The sequence below is a fragment of the Carassius auratus genome, chromosome 19 (genome assembly GCF_003368295.1).
Source record: "Carassius auratus strain Wakin chromosome 19, ASM336829v1, whole genome shotgun sequence".
Lineage (NCBI taxonomy): Eukaryota > Metazoa > Chordata > Actinopteri > Cypriniformes > Cyprinidae > Carassius > Carassius auratus.
This window is the reverse complement of record NC_039261.1, coordinates 11,835,495-11,860,976: the sequence shown is the minus strand read 5'-3', so window position 1 is coordinate 11,860,976 and position 25,482 is coordinate 11,835,495. Positions and strand designations below refer to the sequence as shown.

The 25,482-nt window shown below is 41.3% G+C and overlaps 1 protein-coding gene across 25 annotated transcripts in view; it reads right to left on the bottom strand.

Annotated features, from left to right (window-relative positions):
• LOC113119418 (microtubule-actin cross-linking factor 1-like) overlaps positions 1-25,482 on the bottom strand; it is a 167,392-nt gene that overhangs the window by 46,691 nt on the left and 95,219 nt on the right. For 22 of the 25 annotated variants that reach the window (XM_026288897.1, XM_026288898.1, XM_026288900.1 and 19 more), the window contains 33 exons: positions 25,217-25,395; positions 24,973-25,111; positions 24,377-24,570; positions 24,140-24,299; positions 23,972-24,055; positions 23,739-23,846; positions 23,530-23,628; positions 23,272-23,391; positions 23,047-23,138; positions 22,633-22,768; positions 13,273-20,901; positions 13,021-13,182; positions 12,706-12,921; positions 12,459-12,608; positions 12,087-12,377; positions 10,939-11,088; positions 10,584-10,817; positions 10,339-10,509; positions 9,911-10,252; positions 9,632-9,823; positions 9,375-9,551; positions 9,082-9,205; positions 8,625-8,824; positions 8,200-8,517; positions 7,920-8,086; positions 6,534-6,690; positions 6,324-6,435; positions 5,705-5,767; positions 3,329-3,567; positions 2,679-2,808; positions 2,183-2,382; positions 1,420-1,927; positions 120-1,114 (listed from right to left, as the gene is read on the bottom strand). In XM_026288897.1, the coding sequence (XP_026144682.1) occupies positions 120-1,114; positions 1,420-1,927; positions 2,183-2,382; positions 2,679-2,808; positions 3,329-3,567; positions 5,705-5,767; positions 6,324-6,435; positions 6,534-6,690; positions 7,920-8,086; positions 8,200-8,517; positions 8,625-8,824; positions 9,082-9,205; positions 9,375-9,551; positions 9,632-9,823; positions 9,911-10,252; positions 10,339-10,509; positions 10,584-10,817; positions 10,939-11,088; positions 12,087-12,377; positions 12,459-12,608; positions 12,706-12,921; positions 13,021-13,182; positions 13,273-20,901; positions 22,633-22,768; positions 23,047-23,138; positions 23,272-23,391; positions 23,530-23,628; positions 23,739-23,846; positions 23,972-24,055; positions 24,140-24,299; positions 24,377-24,570; positions 24,973-25,111; positions 25,217-25,395 (14,238 nt within the window). The remainder of the gene's footprint in view (positions 1-119; positions 1,115-1,419; positions 1,928-2,182; positions 2,383-2,678; positions 2,809-3,328; positions 3,568-5,704; positions 5,768-6,323; positions 6,436-6,533; positions 6,691-7,919; positions 8,087-8,199; positions 8,518-8,624; positions 8,825-9,081; positions 9,206-9,374; positions 9,552-9,631; positions 9,824-9,910; positions 10,253-10,338; positions 10,510-10,583; positions 10,818-10,938; positions 11,089-12,086; positions 12,378-12,458; positions 12,609-12,705; positions 12,922-13,020; positions 13,183-13,272; positions 20,902-22,632; positions 22,769-23,046; positions 23,139-23,271; positions 23,392-23,529; positions 23,629-23,738; positions 23,847-23,971; positions 24,056-24,139; positions 24,300-24,376; positions 24,571-24,972; positions 25,112-25,216; positions 25,396-25,482) is intronic. The other 3 variants (XM_026288909.1, XM_026288889.1, XM_026288905.1) reach the window with 2 other exon arrangements.

Sequence of the window (25,482 nt, the reverse complement as noted above, 5' to 3'; positions counted from 1 at the left end):
AGCAAACACGACAGGAGCGCAGACATAAACTACAAATCAGGTTATATATATAACATCCGAAATACTGCCTCAGTCCTGACACTTTCCAGAGGCTCCTGATCATATGCAGATTCTCTCACCTTCTCAGTAACTTCTTCAAACTCTTTTTCCGTATCAAGAGCTTGCTGCAGCAGCCTCTGGCCACCATCTTCACCGGCCCTGGAGATCTCGGGCGCATCCTGCAGCAGCCCCTGCGCCAGATTTCGTAGGTACACCACCTGTGACTGTACAGAGTTTAACAGTTCCTGTTGGCTACGCAGACGCTCCAGGCTTTTGTTGCTACAAGCTTGCGGCCCCAGCGCCTCCTGAACCTCGATCTGATGCTTGGCTGCCTCGAGTCTTCTCTCCACGGCCAGTCTCCCATCTTCAAACTCCTTCAGTCTGCTTCCCAACTCTTCTAGCTGAGCCGTGCGGCCCTGTAGTCGCTCAGAGAGACCGTCTATCCTGCGATTAAGCTGGGCTTTTTCATCCCTCACTTCCTCTTCACCAGTGCAGCTCTGTTCCAGCAGCTGATCTGCTGCCGTGTTCAGAGACTCTAAGAGAGGGCGACGACGATCCAAGTCCAGACTTAACTGTCTAGCCTTTTGCAAAGCCTCGTCTAAGGTGGCGGGATCCAGTGATGGGTGGATCTCCACCTCCCTTTCCTCACATTCTGCAACCCAAGGTACAAGCTCATTGCGATGTTGTTGGTACAGCTCAGCACGGGACAGCGTCTCTTTTATGCGACTGTGTTTATTAGAGGTTTGCTGGTTCATGCCCTCCCAGTCTTGCCGTAAGATGTTCAGTCGAGTCTGTAGGGCTAAGCGCTCATCTCCAGCGGGGAGGGATGCCAGTAGAGATGCCCCCTCGGCCTGGATGAGCTCATAGGATCCACGTTGTTGTGCTATGGCTCGCTGGAGATCCTCTTGTTGGGCCAGAAGGGTCTTTAGAGCATCAGGTTGGCAAGGAAGGGCTTCAGAAACCCCAGCTGTGTGATTCCCAGCCTGCCCGTCCAACCAGCCACGAAGCTCGTCAAACATCTGCTGGAACTGTTGAGTGCTGGACAGGGCGGCCTGCAGCTGGGACAAGCCATCAGCTGAAAGACAGCAGTGACGGGGGCAGTTACTATTATGTACATGCACAAAAAAGCACATTACAGTAGGCGAACAATATTGGGTAAAAACTGACTTTGCCGTATTTTTTATTTTCTGTGATATACACCACGAAATAAAAAGACACAGGAGTTTTGATTTGAGTAGCTATATTTGGAAATAATTAATACATTTGTTGGAGAGTGCATCTGCATAAAAAGTGTTAAGTAAAAAAAATTTATTTAACTGTAAAATACTAACATATTGAAGTCTTAATTTCTTCATTTCCAAACTGTAAACTGTTACTCACCAGCCCGTTCTTCTAGGTTTTTGAGGGGGCCGCTCACACTCTCCAGTCTCTTGTGTAACTCATCTCTGAGATACAGTTCGGCTACAATTGTGCTGAGCTCTGCACACAGCTGCTCAGCCTGGGCCAGTTGACCCCGTCTCTGCTCCAGCTCAGCACGGATCTCCCCAGTTTCCTGAAGCCTACGGCGCAGGGCTTCAGGCTGAGCGCTTAGAGAGGCCTGCGCATCCAGCCTCTCGCTTAGATCGGTCACGCTCTGAGACAGCTCTCTGAGCAGGGCCAGGTAGCGCTCGCTGGTTCCCTGCGCCTGGTCGATCTTCTGCGAGCGGCCGGTGAGACGAGAAGTGAGGTCTTCCCATTGCCGTGAAATGTCTGCCAGCTCCTGCCTCACCTCCTCTAGATCCTGTCCATCTCCAGAACCCTCATCTCCAGACGGGGAGAGGATTCCCTCTGCCGCTCGAGACAGCTGGTCAAACTGGGGTTGCCGCGTCTCAAACTCACGTAGCATGAACTAATAAAGAAAGAGATGTCACACATGATGTCAATAACCATTTTTTTTATTATGTGAGTAGAAAAATACATCAATGCACTAAATACAGAAGAATATAAGCAACTGTAGTTTCAAGATTTTAATTTTTGCATTGTACTCTATAAAATATAACTTCATGGATCAATAATTGATTTGCATTTTGAAGTAGGACTACTACTAAAGTGATATTTATAGATTTGTTGTAATTTGGTAGACAAAGCAAGAAGATTAATTTACCTGCACTTGCTGTTTCTGTGTGTTGAGCATGTTGGGGTCGATACTCAGTGGGCCTAATACACTCATCATCAGCTCTTTCTCTCGTAGCCATGGTCCTAGCTGATTGGCTGCTGCAGCAAAACTTCCCAGCCTATCAGCACACGCTTCCAATTCAGTCTGCCTCTGTGCTGCAGTCTGATTGGCTTTCGTCCACCGCGAGTCTAGGAGAGAGAGCATTATCCACATTCTGAATGTATTCTTAAACATATTAAAACACAATAAATTTGCACTTTGACAACACATGGAAAACCAGAATAAAAGTTTAAAAAGGATATTTGATATGAAGGTCAAGAGCTTTTCTTAGAGCATACATTATTTCCAGCCTTACATTTCCTGCACCCAGCTCTCGCCTTGTGACCAGCAATGAATATTAATGTACTATTCTGTTGCTATAGTTAGTTATTGGTACAGGGACGAAGCTCATTAAATGAAAATGAACTTAAAACACATCACTGACCTATGTCTTCAAGCTGACGTTTCCAAGTCTCAGCATCAGGAGAATCAGGATTATCGGTTATTAGCTGATTGAGAATGTTTTTTAGATCCTCCACTTTCCCAGAATGGTCGGCAAGCTCAGCAAGTAAAACCTGGACACAGTCCTGTCTGTCAGATGTCTGTCACAATGTAATCACATGGAATGATGGCTAGGGCTACTGTTTTAAGGGGTCATGAACTGAGAAATCTTAATTCCCTTGATCTTTTAAGAGGTCATTGTACTATAAAAAACATCCTGTACGTTTCAGAACTCAAAACTTTGTAGTTACTCTAAAAACAGCTTATATTGAAGGCATCCTTACGCGGATTTGTTTACAAACAAGGCCCAATTTGACGTGAAATTTTCAAAAAGATTGAAACTAAAAGACGATGCTGTGCTGTCTATTTTGGATCCGACAGTCATGACGCGACACACAAGTGTGAGTAACTGTTTTTATTACGTGATCACTATTGCTTTTCATGACCCCTTTAACAATCCTTTAGTGATGGGATGACATTAAAGACAAAACTAAATTACAGAAAATGAATTGCCGGATTACAGATATTTATTCTGTAGGGGCCTGTAGTTTGAAACCTCTGTTACAGATGTATTAAATTCTCTCAGAAAGTTACCTTGGTTTCTTGAGCTTGAGCACGCACCGCCTCGGGCCGAGAAGGTGAGGCGCTCTGCCCTTGTGCCAGGCTCTGTTCACGGGGGCTCAGCCACTGGATGAGTGCCTCAGAGGCCTGCCTGGCCTTCTGCCGCAGGTCTAGAGAGGCTTCTTGCCTACCCTTCCTTTCCCTCATGTCACTGCCCAGCTGCTCATACTTGCAGTTCACATCTGCCACTGCCACCTGGATCTCTGTCAAGTCTGAGGGTAAGAGTGAAGAAATGTTGATGTAAGTACAGTCCCAGCAGGCCGATGACAAGCCCACATAGTTATAAAACTGCATCATGTTTGTGCTATTTTTCAAGCAATGATATAGAAGCTGAAGGTTAGATTTTGACTGTAGTAAAATCCATTCAGCTGTGAAGAACAAAATCTTGAGTTCTGCACATGATGTGCGGAACATAATATATTGATTGTGGCTACAAATTAAGAATATGCTTCACGACTTGTCGTGTGGACATGTTTTATTAATTCATGCCCTTGTTTTATTTAAATCAAGGATGTTTGATTAATTCCTTACTTTGTTTTAGGTAAATCATTGCCACATTGTACTAATTTGTTTCCTTATTTTCATTTATTGAATTTTGTTTTAAAAATTTAGTTTTTCTAAAAACAGGGAACAGATTAGCAAGCTGCTGGAACAAATTCTTAAATTAATGGCCAAAATTTTTATATATATATATATATATATATATATATATATATATATATATATATATATATATATATATATACATATATATATATACACGTATACAGTGGGGCTCGAAAGTTTGGGCACCCCTTGCAGAATCTGTGAAAATATGAGTAATTTTCAAAAAATAAGAGAGATCATACTAAATGCATGTTATATTTTATTTAGTACTGTCCTGAGTAAGATATTGTGCATAAAAGATATTAACATTTAGTCCACAAGACAAAACAAATGCTGAAATTATTAAAATAACCCTACTCAAAAGTTTGGGAACCCTTGGTTCTTAATACTGTGTTCTGTTACCTGATGATCCTCGACTGTCTTTCTGTTTTGTGATGGTTGTGCATGAGTCCCTTGTTTGTTCTGAACAGTTAAACTGAGCAGCGTTCTTCAGAAAAATCTTTAAGGTCCTGCAGATTCTTCAGTTTTCCAGTATCTTTGCATATTTGAACCCTTTCAAGCAGTGATTTTATGATTTTGAGATACACCTTATCACACTGATGACATTTGAGGGACTCAAACACAACTATTTAAAAAGATTCAAACATTCACTGATGCTCCAGAAGGAAACAAGATGCATTAAGAGCTGGGGGGTGAAAACTTTTGAACACAATTAAGATGGCCAAATTTGGCCAAATTTTTCCATTTAGTTCTGCCCTTCGTAAGCAACAGAAGATACTTGTATGTTTCCCGGTACACAAATTAAGTACAATTTACCTTGATCTTCAAATTCCAAAAGTTTTCACCCCCCAGCTCTTAATGCATCTTGTTTCCTTCTGGAGCATCAGTGAATGTTTGAATCTTTTTAAATAGTTGTGTTTGAGTCCCACAAATGTCCTCAGTGTGATAAGGTGTATCTCAAAATCATAAAGTCACTGCTGGAAAGGGTTCAAATATGCAAAGATGCTGGAAAACTGAAGAATCTGCAGGACCTTAAAGATTTTTCTGAAGAACGCTGCTCAGTTTAACTGTTCAGAACAAACAAGGGATTCGTGCACAACCATCACAAAACAGAAAGACAGTCGAGGATCATCAGGTAATAGAACACAGTACTAAGAACCAAGGGTTCCCAAACTTTTGAGTGGGGTTATTTTAATAATTTCAGCATTTTTTTTGTCTTGTGGAATAAATGTTAAAATATTTTATGTACAATATCTTACTCAGGACAGTACTAAATTTCGATCCCCACTGTATATATATATATCCATCCCATGACTCATGTGTGAAGTTCCATAAAAAACCCTTTAAAATATTATTTTTGACATTATATTATACTATTGCAGTTTTGTTGATGCATTACAATGGGAACCAATACATTGGATATTGACAACAGTGACTGGACAAACTTAATTCTTGCAAAATGTGAACAGAGTGTCAACAGTCCTTTGTACTATATTTATATGCACTGTTGGTGTGAAAGAAAGCCTAAATGATTGGACACATTGGTCATATGCACAAAGACAGATGACACCAATCTGCACAAACTCTGAGAGCAAACTAACAGAACAGGACAAGAAGCAATGCTAAGAAAAATAGGGCGAGTGAGTAAAAGGGTGAAGAGGAATGGAAATGTCTAATAGAGAAAAGCCTCCAGTGATGTGGATGCTGCACAGCTCACTGGCTAAAGGTATGGAGGAAGCTCACCTTTACAGGTGTGAATGCCATTAACACTGTTGGGGCTGGAAGCACCATTGAGCTGGGAAACACCTGGGAGAAAGACACACAGACACACGCTCAGACAACGCCACAATAATTCACAGGCATGCTGGCGCAGCACACACATACAGAAGCAGCTAGACATACTCAACACAGAGGATTTACACACAGAGACACAAACATAATATGCTGAAAATTGGTAGTTTGGAAGGTGGCAGATGCTTAAAGGGATAGTTCACTCAAAAACCCTCCCTCATGTCATTCCAAACCAGCATGACTTTGGAAGCACAAAAGGAGAAAAGTTTAATAATGTACCAGTTGCTCTTTTCCATAAAGTAACAAAATTATTTGGGAAAGGGTGCAAAATCACCATAAAACTGTTTTAATCAGGAACACAAAACAAGCTTTTTTGCTCATATATTCATATATATTCTTATAGGGTTCTTACTAGTTTTGAATGACATGAAGATGAGTAAATGGTGGCAGTTTTCATTTTTGAGTGAATTATCTTTGGAGTCCAAAAATATTCATAGTGGAAACATGAAGTACTAGCTTCAAACAAAAAAGGAGCCCTGGCCCTGAACCTCCACAATGTTGTTTTGCCTACCAGTCTTATTCTTGGGAGATGTGATGTTGATAATCAAGTTCTCCAGTTGTGAACTGGTCTTGTTCAGCTCCTGGACTTGGCTTCCTTGGGTCTCCCATTCTGTGAGTAGATCCTACAAGTAAATCCATGAGACGTGTTAATTACAGCTCACCTCACTAACATCAGAAACTGATGTCAGAGCACTGTAAATAGAGGGGACTACAGTCCTACTTTAAGCTGCTGTGCTCTTCTCTGCAGGCTTTCTGTGCTTAGGGTGGGCTCTTTAGCAGGAAGTTGTTCTTGTACGGTCTGCAGCCACCTGAGGAGGGAGCCGGAGTGAGAGCGGAACTCGGACAGTTGCTGGACGCAGCTCTGGATGGAATCAAAACTGTGAAGGATGCAGGAAAAAGTCTGATGAATATCAACAAAAAAAGATTCTATTTCGTTAATGGTAACACAATGCTGGCTCCAATGAGGCAACTTGCTCCATGTAAAATAAATCAGCTTTCGTAATTTTTCGTAACAATTAATCTAAACCACCAGAGGACTAAAATATCTTGTAAAAGGACACAACCAGACATCTTTGACCTCCTATTAATATGTCAACACTACATGCTGCTATTTTAGGTCACGGTGATAGATCAGGACATTGTGTGCAATATTAAGCAGAGCCAGACTCCACTCCAGACTCTTAATGTGGACAGCATGCCTCTCTACCATTGTTAGCAGCAGTTAGGGTCAGAAGTCATGTCCCAACATGCTACCCTTTACATTCAGTTTATACTACAATAATCCCACTTCCCACTTACAAGTATTCCTAGAGATATGTGGAGTGGATTTAGACTTGAGCACATGACCAACTGGTTTATGAGGCGTCTCTGAGGACATCTGAAATGCTTGGAGCCCCAGTCTGGCATCTTAAGGAGGGATGTGGCCAAATGGTTTCCATAACGGCGGATACAGTGTTGTCAAACTGGGTTAGCATGATGCTATTTTTTATGGCGCAGAGTATTCTGACCCTGTCCATACTGTCTTTATTTTTGTCACATGTCAAATGTCAAAGCAATTAGAGTTGGCGGGGCATCACATTTCAAGATGAAACTATGGCACAGAGAATCGCTTAGAACAGACTAACTGTTCTACTCATGACTGTAACTGCCATAGACATTAAGGGGGACAATATTACAATCTCCTGAATATTTCATTACAGCAATAATTCTTTTACCAGTCTGGAGAATGAAGTTAAATGTGGAAGACGGTTATGATTGCTAGCTAAAACTATTGAAAACATTTTGTCAACGGAATAATAAAGCCGAAATTAAATCAAATATACATTTTAGATTTAAAAATATACATAAACTTAACAAAAAAATCAGATGGCAACTAATTAAATATAAATGTCAAATATGTTGAAGAATTACTTTCACTAAACAGAAAAAATAAAAATAAAACCTTTCCCAAGTTACTATTATTCAAATTGACAAAAACACATAACACTATTTAAAATAACTAATAAAATGCATATTTCAAAATATGAATACAAATTATAATCATAAAAAAAAACAATTCTAAAAAAAACTGGTTTAATATAATGTTTTCACAACTCTTTCCACTGACCTCTCATTGACATTGGATTCCAAGCGTGCAAAGTCCTCAGAAACCTCTTTGGTTGTGTCCAGAAGGCTTTGTGCATTGGCAAGGATCCCAGACTTGCTTAGGTCTGAACCAAGCTCGACAAATGACTTTAATTGACTTGACTCTTGGGTAATTTCTGATCTCACCTCCTTTAATGGAAAAGACAGAATTGATGACAATCGGACATCAGCCAATAAACATGTCATCTTTCAGAAAGTACGTAAATCTGTGGCCAAAGATAACAAAAACCTAATTCTCTGACCTCTATGGTCTGTTTGTAGTCATCAACGCTGCAGTCAGGTTGGCCTACTGGGCTGAGAGCCCTTTCTCGACTCTGCGTAAAGCCCCGGAGGTCTGCACTCTGGCGCTCAAAGCTCTCCAACTTGAGCAAAAGTCCCCGCAGCTCAGTCTCTCTTTCAGTCTGTTTGGCCTGGGCCGCTGTGTAGCGCTGACTCAGGTCCTGAAGTGCCCCATGCAGGTCAGACGCGGTCGATGCATCTGCAGACTTCAGAAGCCTGGACACAGAGTCCAGAGTCGCATCCACGCTGCCCTGCCTTGAAAGCAGTTCCTGGCGTATTTTCTGAGGGGGAAGTGCCATGGGTGAAGAAAACATAATTCGAGGTTAAGGAAAGTTTTTTTTTTTTATGTCTGATACTGATGACTGTGATGGTACGTTTAACAAAATACCTGATTTTGTGTCAGGGCATCCTGAACTGCTTGAGCAGTGGGCTGGACTTCGCCAGGTGATAAAGGTAGTCCATCTAACCATGCCAGCAGTGCTTTAAGCCCCTCCTGGACGCTGACTGATTGGGCAACGGCGGTTTGAAGCTGTTCAGCTCTCACTGACACTGAATTAGACAGGGTTTCAAAGCGCTTCTCCAGAGCATCTGAAATGACCAAGCACAATTCAACTTTTCCATCTCAAAAATAAAACATAAAAAAAAAATTAAGTTATTTTGAACTGTATTAATATTATTTAACTGCATTTTTTTGATCAAATAAATGCAGCCTCAGTGAGCAAAAGAGACTTCTTTCAAAAACAAAAAGTTTTCAAGGACAGTGCATGTCCACACTTGAATGGTGGAATGAACCTACAAAATGACACACTTTCAAAGTTATCTGCTGATAATGAGAACGAAATTACCTGTAAGATTGTTAATGTCTGCATTTTTGAGAGTTGGGGACTCCTGAGTGCTGACCAGCTCTTTTCCTGCCCTCTTGACCTTCTCAAGCTGTACCGAACGCTCTGCCAACTCATCCTGCAACAGCTGAGAGAAGACAGCAGAAGAAAGAAAAAGGTGATTAATTATGATTATTCCTAAGAGTACGTAAACTACATTTTGCTTAGGTGATCATTTCCATTCATTTATCCATCCGGTAAAGTTGTTTATAAGCTTTCCTCCAATATTTTAGTCAGAAAAGCATTAATAATCCCACCTGTAGAGTACTGAGAGTTTGCTGCAATGTCTGAGTGTCCGTTTGCTCTCCGCTGGGCTTAAATACTGTCTGATTTTGCTCCTGAGTGCTCAGCCAGGATCCTAAAGAACCAGCCTCATCTTGGTAGTGTTGGAATCGCTCCAGGAGACCTGAGAGACGGGTGCCAAGTTCTGAGGACTGAAAGAATGAACACACAGGAATCAGTATGTCTTCAGCCCATTGCTGACTGAAAGAAAACCAAGCTGTTTTGTACCCACCTTGCTGTGTAATGAACTGTAGCGCTGTGTGGCATCTTGGAGCTTGCCACTCACTAGGTGTCTGGTTTCCTCCAAAGCTGGATCCGTACTGCCCACCTTCTCCAAGGCCCCCTGGATCGAATCCAGGACCTTCTGCCCAGAGATTGTCACAAAGCGTAGATCAGCTTTGTGACAGATGACATCTTCTGCAAGCTGTGTAACACAGAGAAACAAATTCTAAGTATTTTATTTTCTCCACGGAGTAAATGTATTATGTTAGACAACACCATATTTTGATACCTTTTTGTGCTCCTCTATCCTGTCTTGTAGACCCTTTGCATCAGTTTCCCCTTCCCCGAGTGTACGTAGTTCTTGTTGACTCTGATCCAACCAAGTCTCCAGGTTCCCATGCTCCTGCACAAACTTGGCAAACTCATCTCTGAGGGCATCTGTCCGCCTGAGCCGGTCCTGACAGTTCTGAAGGCGCTCCTGATGCTGACTCTGTAGTTGGTCTAGTTTTGCCCGTAAGCGTTCCTTCTTCTCTGGTGGCACACTGGAGTCGGGCTGCTCCAGGAGAGAGCGGACAGACTGGGCCACCTGCTGAAGGTGAGCCTGTTGAGCTTGTAACTGCTGCAGCTCCGTCTGGTGGAATCAACAAAATGCAAAACTGAACTGAGTTGGCATACTGGTAAAACTGATGAGGATCAACATCTATTTAAGAATCTGACCTGAAGCATGTCACTGTGAGAATTCAGAGCATTCTCTGGTGGTCCAGATGATGGGGTGTCAGTGACGGTGCTGCCAAGCGACCTCCTCTTTGAGTCATCCAGTGATGACAATTCTCTGAGAAGTGTGTCTATTTTTTCCTGTGTCTCCTGCATCTGCTCTTCTGCTTTAGCCTTGGGTAGAAGAAAATGCAACGATGAATAACAAATGCTGACAAATTAAAGAGAACGAAATATGAACTGCTTACTTTCTGTGTGTTCTGCTGCACTGTTGTGACAATGGCAGTGTCTACTTTAGCTAGTGAAGAGCGGACTGAGTTTGTAAGTGAGCTGTGCTGCTCTTTCATTTGTGAAAGAGTCCCCTGTAGTTTGGCCCTCTCTTCAGGACTTAAACTATCACCCCGATCAGACAGGAACTCCTCCACTGAGCGTATAGTTTCATTCAACAAGTCACTTTTGGTCTGAAGGTCCTTCTCCACCTCCTATAGTTATAGGGTAAAAAAACAACAACAATTTACCAAACATTAAAAGTAATGTCTTTCGTTAAGACATTGTGTAATAAAGCTGCATTAAATAAATGTCAGATGTGTTTCTTTATCGCACCTTAAGCTCTCTTTGCTTCTGCTGTAACTCATTCACATCATCTGACTCGGTTCCAACTATCTGATTGGCCAGGAGGCTGGCAGCACCAGCCAACCACATTGAGAGATTCTCCAGTTTTTGAGAGCATTCTGCCTTCTTCTGCTGCACAACCTACATCCATGGTAAGAAAGGAGGAAGAAACAGTGATAAAGATGCATTTGATCAATCATAATCTTAATTCTCTTAAACTTCATCATATTAATCATTTTTCCCCACCAAACTCTTACTTGCCAGATTTCACACAAAGTAAAAAACATACACTGGTTGAGCATGATGTGTCCAAATTCATCACACAAAGCACAAATACGAAAACAAAAAAAACACAGGCCAGTAAAGCAGAAACATGACATACAAAGACCTTAGGACAAATGATAAAACTCAGCTAGATATTTTCTTCTTTTACTAAAAAGAAAGGTTAAAAAACAAGCAAGCTATAAAGTGAGGCTACATTTAAATCTTTAGTGCTTTCCAAATGTGTCTTCAGTGGCAATCTGTAAGAGCAAGGCAGACAGGTTAATACACACGTTATGTTCATCAATGCAGCTAGCATACTCAAGTTTAAAAATGCAGGTGGCAAGAGAAGAGAGCTCAACAATAAGGAATTCTATTGATTTAAGGTAATGTTATCTAGCTGGATAACATTCATGAGCTTTTGTTTTAATTTCTAAATAAACATCATATAGAAATGTATTTATTTTTAAAAAAATTGTTTTAGGCATTAGACTTTTGCGTAAGACAACTAAAATCTAAACTATGGCTTGACTTGGCCAGCAGACAAAAGTCGTTATTGTTGAGTCCTGCAGAAGCATTACTGAAACAACAGATCAGCATTATTATAGTGCTGTAAAATGAACTGAAGTAGTAGACCATACTGATGGTTACATGCATGTGAACATTATTTTCATTTTTTTTTAAATGCAGCATTCGTGCTAATAAGTATTCATGCATGCATCAGTAGTGTGGTCAACTGTTACCACAAATGTTGTGTTCTTAATGCATTAGAAGCTTTCTTTTATTTCAGTTGAATGAATTTGAGTCTGTCGAAAGCAAATTGTAATATTCTTGTTTATAATTTGGCAGCACAAGCATTTATTCTTCTGTTTGCAAACCTCTCTATCCCTTGTAGTTTGTTTCTCTTTTTCCATTTTCTCTTCTTTTTCTTCCTGTTCTTTCCTCATTCGTTCGTTCTCTCTTGCCTGCTGGGCTGATAGTGCCTCTGCCCTGGCATGATTGAGACCAACAGCCTGGTGAAAGACTTTCTGTAACTGCTCCAGTTGTCCAAGGAGATGCCTGCTCTGATCAGGCAACAGGTCCTGAGCATGCTCAGAGATAAACACTTGAATATTGAATGCCACACTGCTGACTTCATTAGATCGGGCAGCGAGGGAGTTCTGCAACATCTGTAAGGGGGAAAAAAAGAATGACTTTGAAAAAGATCCCATCACTGTAACTACAAATGCAAATATAAATTGATGTCTTACCTTGCACAACTGTTGCTTACGAGTGATCTCGGCCACCGTTTGTCCATCTACCCCTGTTTCTTCCTGCATTTGCATCTCAGTATCCTTAAGCCAGCTAAGAAGTTTGTCAACTTTCTCTTGTAAAGATTTCAGCTGACAGCTTACAGCTTTCTATAAAACATATATGTCATACAAAGATATTTAAAAGATACTTTTTGGTCATGAAAAACAAACTCTCCAAACTAAACATCATAGGAATTTTTATTACATTTTGTGCATCACGTTGTTCTCGTAACCCCTGCAAAGTATTCTGGGCAAGCTCTCTGGCTGCATTATAAGCCCGAGTTAAGCTTCGCCCATCTTTTTCCAGGGCTATAAGCAGCTGAGGTGGAACATCCTGAGGGCAAGACTCCAGCAGCTGGGTGGCTGCTTCAGTCTTCTTGTGCACTTCTGGTTCCAGGTCACTAATTTCCAAAAAAAGCATCTGAAAAGAGAATTAAAGGAAAAAGCAGCATGTGTAAGCTTAAAGAACCTGTTAAATTTGCTACATATCATACATTTGCTGTAATACAAATCTCTTTACCTCTGTCTGTTTGATTATGTCATCAAGTGTGGAGAGACTTCTACCAACGGACTGTTGGTGCTGCTGCTGCTGTTTTAGGCGGACCTCAATGTGTCTCACCATGGAAAGCAAGGACACGATCTGTTGGTCATGTTCTAAGCACTCTTGGCGAGCAAGTGAGGACTGAAAAGAAAAGGAAAAGATTAAAAAGAATAGATTTGCAGTAAACAATATAGAAAAACCTCAAGAAAGTTCTTCAGAACTACTGTTTACCTTGCTAACTCTTGTATTGTCTTTGCTTATTGGAATAGCTCCAGGCTGCCTTTCCACTAAAGCCTCTGCATATTCTTCCACCTGTTCTTTCTGTTTGGTATCAGACTCCGAGATCACCTCCATAAGGGGTAGACCAGAAACTTTACATTTTTGGATTGAAGGTGCATCTGTGGTCTCATAATCACTGAAAGGGGGCTCCCCGATTCTTTCTTGATGAACTTCACTGCTTGCCTCTTTCACTGCTGTTTTGGTATTTTGTAAAGGAATACACACTTCACTTGATAGAAGTGCTTTGGAGTCCTTCTTCACTGGGACGTCGAAGACACATTTGAGGGGTACTGATTTTGCAATTTCATGGCTGTCAGTCACTGCAGTGCTTGATGGCAAGGTCACTTCAATCATAGGGTCTATCAACTTTTCATCTGTATATAACTGTTCAATGCCGTGTTCTTCTGCTGTTTTTTCTTTGGTTTCCCCTTCTAAATTCTGGATTAGAGCCTGTTCTTTCTGGTTTATGTCCACAATGTCATCAGATGTTTTCATACATGGAATATTCTGATTCATATCATCTCCACTTAATCCTGTGTTTGTAAGATTGTCATGCACATCTTCTTCTGGGTTTTGAAGCTGTGCTTTAGCTGAGAAGTATGGATCAATATCAGACCCAGCTAAAGGATTCTCTGCAATGTTTGGCACTGACTTTTCAACACTTTCATTAATTTCTTGCCTCGTCTGGTGTGGTTTGTTGTCTTTCTTCTTACTTTGAGGAGGCTTAGTGCTTGTCTTCTCTACAACAGTTTCTTCTTGGGTGGTAATGCGGTATTCTCCAATACTGGCTACTTGACGCATCGCTTCTAATTCTTCAGCAGCTTGTTTTTCACTCACTCCTCGCTCAAACACCTTCCTAAGAATGCTTTCCTTAGCTTTCATTAAAAGTATTTCCTTCTGTGCCATTGCCTGACTGGCTTTCTCAAGTTTCTTCATACTTTCTTTCTCATCTGATTGATTGCTTTGAGGTTGAACCTCATGGATTGCTGTCTTTTGCTCTTGCTCAGTCTCATCATCTCTTTTCTCTACAACTTCTGTTTCAACAACACACACTTGCTTAAATTTTTTACTTTTGCTTTTCTTCTTTCTCTTCTTTTCTGATACCTCAGTGCCAAGGTCCTTAGAGACCACAACAGCTTCCTGACTCTGGTCTGTTTTTGCCATGCAAGTCGTGACACTGTTCTGTGTCTTCTCTTTTTGTTTTTCATTGGTTTCATGATCAGACTCACATTTGGGGGTCTCCGTTTCTTTAGCAGTTCTATCCACCCCCATTTCCAAATCTTTGCCTTGCACAGTCTTCTCACTCCCTGTCAAAGGTGCAGTGCTACCACTTCCATGGGTTGTTTCTGATTGCTGTACTTCAACCACCTTTTCTTTGTCGTCTTTCATAATACGCTTTTGTTTAGTGGTAAAGCCACTTTGTCCATCAACCTCTGCTTTTTCTAAAGGTGAAATTCTGGCTGAGGTTTCTGAAACTTGTAGCTTTACATCACTTTCCATTTTAGCTTGCTTGTCACTTTTTCCTCTGCCTTTCTTCTTTCCTGATACTTTAACTGACCTTGTGGTTGTAGAAGCATTAGGATCCAATCCAGTCTCTTGGCTGTCCTTGATTTTCTCTGGTTTGGACACAGACTGATCTGCTTCACACTTGAAACTATGCCCCTCTATTTGCTCTATAAATGGGGTTTGTTCCTTTTTTTGCAAGGCATCATTAGCATCTGATAAACTGACTTCAGAGATTGCAGATTTACTTACTGTCTGCCTTTGGATCCCTGTCTCTCCTATTGTTTGCTCGGTAGATGGGACTTTCTCTTTGCTGTTATCACTGCTTTCTGATAAAATGGCAGTAGTAACTGCAGATACACTGACTCTCTGTCTCTTGATTTCCGTCCCTGGGGTGTGGTCAAGTAAAGTTGTTGAGTTCTTATCTTCCACCTTTTGATATTTGAAATCAGACATCTCTTCGGGTCGATCAGGGCTTTGGATTGGCTGAGATATGAAATGTTCTCTTTCTGTGGGCTTTATTTCTTTAATGGCCTGCTGAAGTCTTTTTTCAGCTTTCAAGGTAAATTCTGTCAGAACCTTCAATGATGTATCATTGCCGTCCTGCGTCACGGCATCAACAAATTGTTCCATACTTTCTAAATCACGACAGATGTCAAAAGATTCACGTTCCTCTTTTTTATGAAGATCTGCATCTTTTATTTCAGCCTCTGTACGATATGATGATGGTGGTGATGGTATACTCAACAGACCTTTCTCAAGTGACATTTCATTAGGACTGACATGCTCAGATATCATCTCAGGAACAAAAGAACTAGAAGTTCCTGTCATTGAGGAAGCTGATATTTTAAAACTTTTCTCACGCACATCAACAAGGCCCATACTGTGTTGAAGTTCTGCAGCCATTTCAGTAGAAATAAGCCCATATTCAATCGCCTCAGTAATGCTGGAGACCTTTTGTCCACTTGCTGGATTGAGCAACCCCCCCTTTGAGAGTTGATTTTTAGCAATACATTTAGCCATGTCTTTGTCAACTAGGCCTTTATTTATAGCCTCTGGAAGAGCCAAACGCTCTCCACTGTATATGTTAATGATACCCCCTGTATCTGCTTGACTCTGCAATACTCTCACTGCTGGTATGGGATCTATTTGGCCTGCCTTAATTGCCTGTGGTAGGGTCATCATTTCATCAGTTTGTTTATGCACAACTCCCCTGAAAGGTCTCACTTCAAGGAATCTCTGTCGTTTCTCAACGTCAATTTTACCCTGGTTTATCAGCTCAGAGTAGGACACAATACAAGCTCTATGAGGATCCAACAATCCACTTTTCACATTGGATGAGTCCATAGCTTTATTTGCTGTTTCTTCACCTAGGAGGCCCTTAGAAACAGCCTCACTCAGAGTAATCCTGCTTTTTGATGCATCATCATAAATAGAACCTGTAGAAGCCTGAAGAAGTGAAGTATTTTGATCCAAACTACTTTGTTCTTGGCCTTTGAATGCCTTTTCAAGTTCCATCAACTTTGCAGCAACTGTGTGATCTATGAGACCCAGTTGCAGAGCATCAACAACAGCAAGGCGAACTCCAGAGCCAGGATGCACAATGCCACCTTCTGCAACCTGCTGGCATAGAATCGTCTGAGCCTCATCCTGTCCAATTAACCCAGTTTTAAGGGCTTGTTCCAGAGGGACAGGCTTTTTGGATTTTGGGTCCACCACTCCTTTCATTTGTAACTGTAGTGCCAACTTGGTTTGCACAGCATTTGGATCTGAACATTTTCCCCGGCATGACTTTTCCAGTGCAAGAAGCTTCTCCTTTCTACCCTCTTCAATCAGTCCAAGGTTGGCTGCAAGGGTAACTGATAACTTCTTGTCTCTTCGTAGGTCAACTATTCCCCCTGACACAACCTGGGCTTCAAGGAGATGAGCAGCCGTATCGGAGTCCAACAGGCCTGCCTCAGCAGCATCCTTTATTGAACAGTACCGCCCATGCTCCACATCAATCACACCGGCTAAAATCTTTTCTGAATGGAGCACACTGGCCATCAGGTCCTCATCCAACATGCCTTCTTGCATCACATCCTCAACACTAAGTGACTTACAGGCATTAATATCCAGAAAACCACCAAAGAGACCAGCTTTTTCCATAAGCTTAATAGCAGTGTGCCCTGGAAGCAAACCCTGATCCACAGCTTCATCCAGAAGGACTTTTTGACCACCTACAGTTACAAAACCCCTTTGTTGCAGTTCCAAAGCCATACTCTCAAGCTTCACATCATCAGTACTTAGTTCCACTGACAAAGTATTTTCTGAAGGGTATAATTTCTTATCTTTACCAGGTTGTTCAAATATAATTTTATTTTCCTTTTGTTCAATGATTTTCTTCAGTTCATCTGACTGCTTTGCTGTCTTGGCTTCATCTGGATTGACATTTAGCTCATCATATTGTCTTATATTTACAGTATCTTGATTTGAAGTACATGCACTGATTTCGCCCTTTTGTTCTGGTACCCCACTATTATACCCCAACTGTTCCAGGTCAAGTATTTGCTTATTTTTAGATTCATTTAATGTTGAGTCTATAAATAGATTTTGAGAGGGTGCCCCAATATCTGATATAGTCTTTGGTAGGGTTGAGCTTGTTTGAAAAGGCACTGTTAAGTTGAGGCTTTTCCCTGTTGAGGGTGCAAGATACTCCTCTGTCCTTTCTACAGTTTCACCCATATCAGTCTTCTTGCTGGCAATTTTACTTATATTAATCTTGGGTTCTTCATATTGTAGCGATGACAGAACATTCTTTTGCCAGTACTCTTCTTGTGAAGGTTCCTTAAGGGTTCTTTCTGAGACTGTCAAGAGTGGAATATCTTCCTCTGCTCTTACTTTAGTCTCACCCATTTCAGTGTTCTTCCTGTCAATTTCATCTTTTTTATTTTCAGATTCATCACATTCTCCTGATGACAGAACTTTCTCTTGACGAACTACATGTGAAGGCTCCATAAAAGATTCTTCTGTGCCTGTTAAGGGTGAAAGATCTCCCTCTGCTTTTTCTATCATCTCACCCATACCAGTAATCTTGTAGGCAATTTTACCTTTCATTATCGTAGGTTCTTCATATTTTCCTGATGACAGAACTTTCTCATGCCAAACAGCTTCATGTGTAGGCTCTATGAAGGTTATTTCTGTGCCTGTTAAAGCTGCAATATCTTCCTCTGGTCTTTCTTTTGTCTCACCTATGACAGTCTTCTTGCTGACAGTTTCATCTTTTTTAATCTTGGGTTGTCCTGATGAAAGAACTTTCTCTTGTAAATTGTCTTTATTTAATGGCTCTATAAAAGCAATGCCTGCATCTGTCAAGGGAGCAACATCTTCCTCTGCTCTTTCTCTCATCTCACCCATACCAGTGATCTTGTAGGCAATTTTACCTTTAATAATGGGTTCTTCATATTCTCCTGATGACAGAACTTTCTCTTGCCAAACAACTTCACATGTAGGCTCTATAAAGGTTATTTCTGAGCCTGTTAAAGCTGCAGCTTCTTCCTCTGGTCTTTCTTTTGTCTCAACTATGTTAGTCTCCTTGCTGGAGGTTTTATCTTTTTTAATCTTGGGTTCTTTATATTGTCCTGATGACAGAACTTTCTCTTGTAAGTTCTCTTTATGTAATGGCACTGTCAAATCTCTAGCTGTGCCTGTCAAGGGGGCAAGATCTTCCTCTGCTCTTTCTACTGTCTCGCCTATATCAGTGTTTGTCCAGGCAATTTTACCCTTTAAAATTATAGATTCATCACATTCTCCTGATGACAGAACTTTCTCTTGCCAAACTGCACGTGAAGGCTCCATAAAAGATTCTTCTGTGCCTGTCAAGGGTGCAAGATCTTCCTCTGCTCTTTCTACTGTCTCACCTGTGTCAGTGTTTGTCCAGGCAATTTTACCTTTCAAAAGCTTGGGTGATTCATGTCTTCCTGGTGAATGAACTTTCTCCTGCAAGTTCTCTTTATGTGAAGGCACTATAAAATCTTTCTCTGCCAGTTTGATACTTTCACCCACATTAGTGTTATTGCTCTCAATTTCATCTTTTTTAATCTTGGGTTCTTCACATTCTCTTGATGATAGAAATGTATCTTGCCAAACCTCTGCATGTAAAGGATCTATAGAAGTTCGGACAATGCCTGTCAAGCATGCAAGTTCTTCCCCTGCTCCTTCTATAGTCCTACCCATGTCAGTATTTCTGCTGTCAGTGTCATCTTTTTTAATCTTGGGTTCTACATAGTCTCTTGATGACAAAACCTTTTCTTGTTGAATCTGTTTATTTGAAAGCTCTGTAATGTTTGTTTCCGTCAATGGTGCTAGATCTTCTGTTATTTCTACTACCTCTCCTTTATCAGTTATCTTGCCAGCAATTTTATCTTTTATCTTGTGTTGTTCATACTCTTCTGATGATAGAACCTTCTTTTGCACAACGACTTTATGCAAAGGCTCTTTAAAGGTTCTGTTGGTGATCATCAAGGGTGCAAGTTTTTCCCCTGTCATTCCTACAGTCTCTTCCATATATGAGTCCCTGCAGGCAATTTCCTGTTGTGAAATTTTGAGTTCTTCATTTTTTTCCTCTTCAATCCCACTCATAGCTTTGCTGTCCAGCATAACTCTAACTGGTCTGGCAACGTTTGCAGTTTTGACATTTCTACATATTAGTTCTACCAATTCTGGTTCTAGTAAGACTAGGCGTTCTCCTGAGTGAGCATTAATGTAGCTGTGTGTCATCACTTGACTGAGAAGTTGGTTTTGAACCTGCTCTTCTGACCTGCTTTCCTCCATGATGGGAAAGTCATAATTGATATCTGCATGTGAGGCAAGGGGTGATGAAGAATACGCAGATCCAGAACTTAATCGCTTTATGTATGAGGAACTTGAGGGAGACACATGGGGAAGGACATCTGGAACCTGGATGTGTTTTAGGATCTCCACTGCCTGTGGCTTAAGTATCTTCTCAGCTTGACGGAGAGGGACCACCTGTCCAGTCTCAGGCAGATATACCGCACCAACAGAATGGCGTTTTCTCAAGGCTTTTGCAGCAAGCTCTCTACTGACAACACCCTGCTGAAGTGCCTCGCTTACAGGAAGCAGCTCGCCTGATTCTGGCCACATTACTGCCGTAAAGGCCTGGAGAGATTCCAGAACATGCAAGGCTATGCGAGGAGAGAGAAGGTCTCGTTTTATGGCCTCATCCAACTCTAGACGCTCCCCACTGACAGGATCTATTATTCCTCCTGTTTGTAGCTGTCGTGTCATGAGGGTGCAGGCCAAGTCCTGATCCATCAGGCCATGCAGGACAGCCTCATTAACAGTCAATCTGTGTCCTGAGCGGGGGTCTGAGATACCCCCAGCAAACAACTGAGCCTCCAGAAGTCGAACTGTGACATGCCGATCGATAAGCCCCTCTTGAACAGCTCGGAATATTCCCACCTTTCTGCCAGAGCATAAGCAGACAGTTCCTCCTGGCTTCTGTTTAACTGGAAATAAACACAGACCCTTCTGGTTGAGAACACATCGCTTTTGAAAGTCAACCAGACTTAGTTTTTCTGCTGTGTTTGGATCAATAAGTTCTCGCCGGTGAAGACAGGATTGTAGCTTTTGGCAAAGATCAGGGGATAACAATCCCCTCTCCCTTGCATTATCCATGCTGACTATTTCTCCACTGGAACCAGCCTTCAGGCTCCCAGTGCTTATCTGCAGCTCAAGTATACGGAGCCCCATCAGCTCCTTTATGACACCTTCTTTCACAGCAGTGGCTACAGGTAATTCCTGACCCTCTGCAAATTTTACTGTGTTGACAAGACTAAGGGCAGTCTCTAACTCTTTCAGTGATTGGTAGGTATGTTGATCAATCAAACCACTGGAAAGACTCTTATCTAATGACAGTTTATCAGGGGAGTCAGGCTGGAATAGACCACCCATGACGACCTGTGCCTCCAACAGTACAAAGCAGGTATCTTGATCTATGAGGCCACGCTGTGCTGCCTGGAAAACTGGAAAGGTTTCCATGGTGCCAAGGTCAATTACTCCAGCGATGATCTCTTGGCCCTATGGAAATAAAAATAATCATACATTTTAAAAATGCTTCTTATTTGAATTTGCAGTGTATTTTTATTCACAGTTTAATTTTGGAGGGAAAGAGAAAACTGCCCACCACCATAGCTGAAGAAAATTAAATCAGCATAAAAAGCAATCATCTTGATACTAACATTCATGCATTTATTTATTCACAAAAGAACACAGATATCAAGTTTCATCATTAAAAACATTACATTTTGAACATGCAAAAGACAATTGGCAGCACAGCACTGCAATGTGAAAAAAAGCAAAAATGCACAAACTGAACATTTAAACTACACCAAAGAAAAGAGAAAAAGGCCAAAGAAAAGGGAAAAGGGATCTTGAGAATATATTGCTAGGTCAGAAAGAAAGCAACGGTAAGAGAAAGCAAGCACTACTTACCGTGTGAGGTGGTCCTTAGACGCACACACACTGACAGGCCGAGGGTTCGGCGATTTGAGGCGCGATAGGGTGAGAAGCCGGATGTTAGCGATCTGCATGCCACACTCCAGCTGCCTGATATGCTGCCCGGGACTGACTATCTACATTTTCATACCTCTATTACTGAATTTCATACACTGAGTTTTTCTAAATATTTGTTTTTAGACTTACCCATGAATGTGTGAAGATCTTGGCTGGCATATATGAATTCTTATTACTAGTTCAATTCAATTCAAGTTCAAGTTACTAGTCAACTAAGGATAGTCCTGCGTTCCTATTAACACATTTTATTCTCACACCCAGTCCTGAGATGTCTTACATTTTCTCCGTGCAGCTGTTAGTGATTTTGAAGCAAAATGCTCATTAAATTTCACAAAGAATTAAAGTATTAAAGACATGGACTCAAAACAGACAATATCACACATACAAACACACAAACAAACATAGCTGTGATCTGGACACATCATGCTCAAAGAGTGAGGTGCATAGCTGGCTTTTTGCGCTCAGTCTATACCAATATCCCTAGGAAAAATATTTGAACGATTGCTTTCTTATGAATCGATCTTGTTTATATCTTTACCTTTTAGCCATTCAAACACAAACATAGCATTCTTCACACAGTAACCACTACATAATGCTGATGTATGTATGGGTGCACAGTTCTACACAATGTTCGTGACCAAATGTGACAACTAAACAATATGAATGCAATGACAAGTATGCCTTTACATTTATATGTTTATATGTGCCTTATTTAAATGAAATGAGCTCAAATGGGCTTTGATGGACACTAAAGTGGCTAAAGAAGCAGTTTCTGATGCAAAAAAGTCACACTATTCTACTCTAATGAGCCGATGAGTTGCGTTTAAGCAGATGTGCTCGATTAATAATGACAATAAGGATGATGTTGATGACATGATATCAGGCATATTGTAGAAAATAGGAATGATTTAGTTTTCACACCATGCTATTAATTTTTTATAACTGTTAAATAAGACGATGTCTGTGAGATGTATGAACGTGGTGATGAATGTTAAACCACACGTGACAGGCAACATAAAAAAAGACACAAAAATGATTCACTCGCTGTAGCTCACGCATACACACTGCTGTAGCAAATCTCTAGCACACTGACGATGCTTGACCGTAACGAAGACAGCTGTTCAAAGCAATATAACTCAGAAGCATTTCAAGACAGGCTTTTTGCTGTTGAAGCACGCTTTGGCAAAGTTGAACACTTCTGCCACTGTTGACTTTCTCTTGCTCCTCTAACTCTACCTTGCGCTTCTCCTCTTTGGCCAGCTGCTCCTCCAGTTGTTGCAACTGTGCGGCAGAACTGTCACACAATTGAGTGTAGGTGGCCGTCAGCTCATCCAGCTGGGAGACCACCTGCGCGCGCTCTTCAGGAGACAGCCTACAGATAAATGTGCTTCATTAATAACAATGTATGCATTTGTGTTTAAGTAAGTGCATGCATATTTAACATTTTCATGGATGTAGTGCAGTTGTTCTTAAACTATTGTATACAAAACAACCTCAAGTGGCCCGGGGTTACTGTAAATATTAATACTTTTTTTTAGTTGTTGCAGAATGAACTGGAATAAATGCTTTGACATTGAGTGATCTGACTTGGCAGCACTTGGTATGGAGAGTCTGAGAACCGCTGATGAAGGTCGTATATTGCAAACTCACTTGCTGGCCTGTTTTGACATCAGGAAGACTTGGGTGCTCCTGATAGCTTCAGCAACTTCCTCCTTTTTAGCTGCTAGCTGCTCACTAATAGCCTAGAAGTTAGACAGATACAGTATTTTCAAATGCACTTAACACAACCAATCTACTCGGTGTTGACTGATACACTACTGTCTGTTGAGCATTTAAAAATAGGTCATATTCTAATAGACAACACTTGAAATGTACCTGCTGTGCAGCAAGTGATGGCTCGGCAGATCTGCCAGCACGCTCCTGTAGGCCCTTGACCCAGCCGAGCAGCTCTGAGACCTGGCCCACTCGTGCCTGCCTTTCTTCTTCCACCTCTTTCTGTACCATAAAGCGGAAACATTTTCATTAAGCATACATTTTATGATGAAATCTGATTGTTGTCCTTATTATGCAAATACTTGTGTACAGTAGGTTAAAAAATACTTAAAGTAGGAGGCTTAGAAAACCATAACATACCTCTTCCTCCTCTAGTCGCCGCAGTGCATCACTGATATACTTGACATGTTGTGTTGTCAGTGTAACCAGAGCTGTGTAGCGCGTGCGTAAATCCATAAACTAAGACACAGTAGAAAACCTAGATTAAAGCATCCGAAGTCAAGATGCAAACTAATATTTTATAAATATATCAAATGAATGTCATATGAGCCGGGTTTTTCTGCATGCACCTCATGTGTAATGACATCAGATGAAGAGTGCATCCTCCTCCTTTTCACAGGAGACTTTTGGGTTGATTCAACAAAAGCTCGGAACGTCATAAGCTGGAGTTCATAGTCCTAGTGCATAACATAGAAGAAAGAAAAGAAAAAAAAATTGTGTAGCAAGTGTTTGTGTTTCCATTTCTCCATAATGACTAGCAGTAAGCAGTAGCCGACACTAGTCACTTTGACAGAGTGCTTACCTTAACAGCAGCGCAGTACTGTTTAGAGTACGTCTGGCATTCATCCAGTTTGACCTGGTTCTGTTCAATCTCAGCCACCAAGGCCTACAGAAGAACAGATACTGAATCAAACACTCATCTGTTTTACAACACGTGGAAGTATTCATCAATATAAGTGTGGCCTCTTACCGTTTGCTGTGCGAGCTGCTCTGACAAAGCTCTGCTGTCCGTCTGCTCGGGTTGTGTGTTCTCCTGTTTATCGGTGGTCTCCTCTATCCAGCGGATGAGAGAGGAGTGGCCTTCTCTGTACTGCTGCAGCGCCGAACCCAGCATCTCCAGATCTGCTCGCCTGTAGGACATTATGATTTCTGTTATAATCTGGAATATTACAGAAAATATCGGTAGTTTGACTTTGAAACAACTCACCGTGTCTCCATTTGCCTGCGCACTCCGCTCCACCTCTCTGTGAGCTGTTGTGCTTTCTCCTGGTAGCGGTCCAGTTCTGGGCTGCGGTCAGGGTGCAGCTGGTTGAGCTGGTTTCCGACCTCTCTAGCCTGCTGGACCTCTAAACTCAGACTGTTGAATATGTGATCCTGCTCCTCCAGCTCTGAATGCCATTTCTGCAATAGCGTGACATACAGAGTATGCTAGTGTTTTATTTTTTTTTATTTTTTCATTCAGTTTATTGAATGCCCCTGCTAAATACACCTATTGGGCCTGTGAATAAAGCACTATTTGTTTTATTTATATATTATGGGTAGTTGTAATTTGTGTCTTTGTTCTTATTTTTTTTGATAAATAAGACAAAAATAATGACAAAGATTTGTTTCTTTGCCCACTTTGGCCTATCTACGAACTATCTATTAGTTTGGCTGTAATGCTCAGACAACTTGCAAAATAGTAAAACCAGCATGACAGAGAATCTTGATATTTCTATAAAAAATGTAAAAAATAAATATTTTCTGATGCAAAAATTATAAGGGGACCTCAGAGAAGAGTACTGAAGTGTCTGCGTGTCTCACATTTAACTGCTCTCCCAAGGCCTGGATTGCAGCAGTATCAGCGGGGACAATATCCTCTTCACTCAGTCGACTCTCATACTTTTTCACTTGACTTTCTGCAGCCTGCAGGCTTCTCATCAACACATCAACCGTCTTCAATCTGGCAGATGCAGAGAAACAGACACTCAAATAATGGTTGTCCCTAAGGCTAAACAAGCCTTGATGACTAATTAGAATACATGAATAGAAATGACTGTGTACGTACTTTTGCAGATACACAGAGGAGAGGGAGTTGAGTTTCTCTATGTGCTCTACGGCCAGGTTGAGCTCAGAGCGCAGGACAGGCACACTGGAAGAGGAAGGCTTCTCCTCAAAGAAGCTCACGCAGCGACGGGACACTTCACCCAAATCTGACTGAAGACCTTTCAGATCCTGCTGCAGCTTCTAGGAAACCAATGAAAGATTGGTCCAATTACATTTCTTTTGTTTTCAGACTACTTGAAATTTGAATGTCATTTGCAGCTTTTAGTC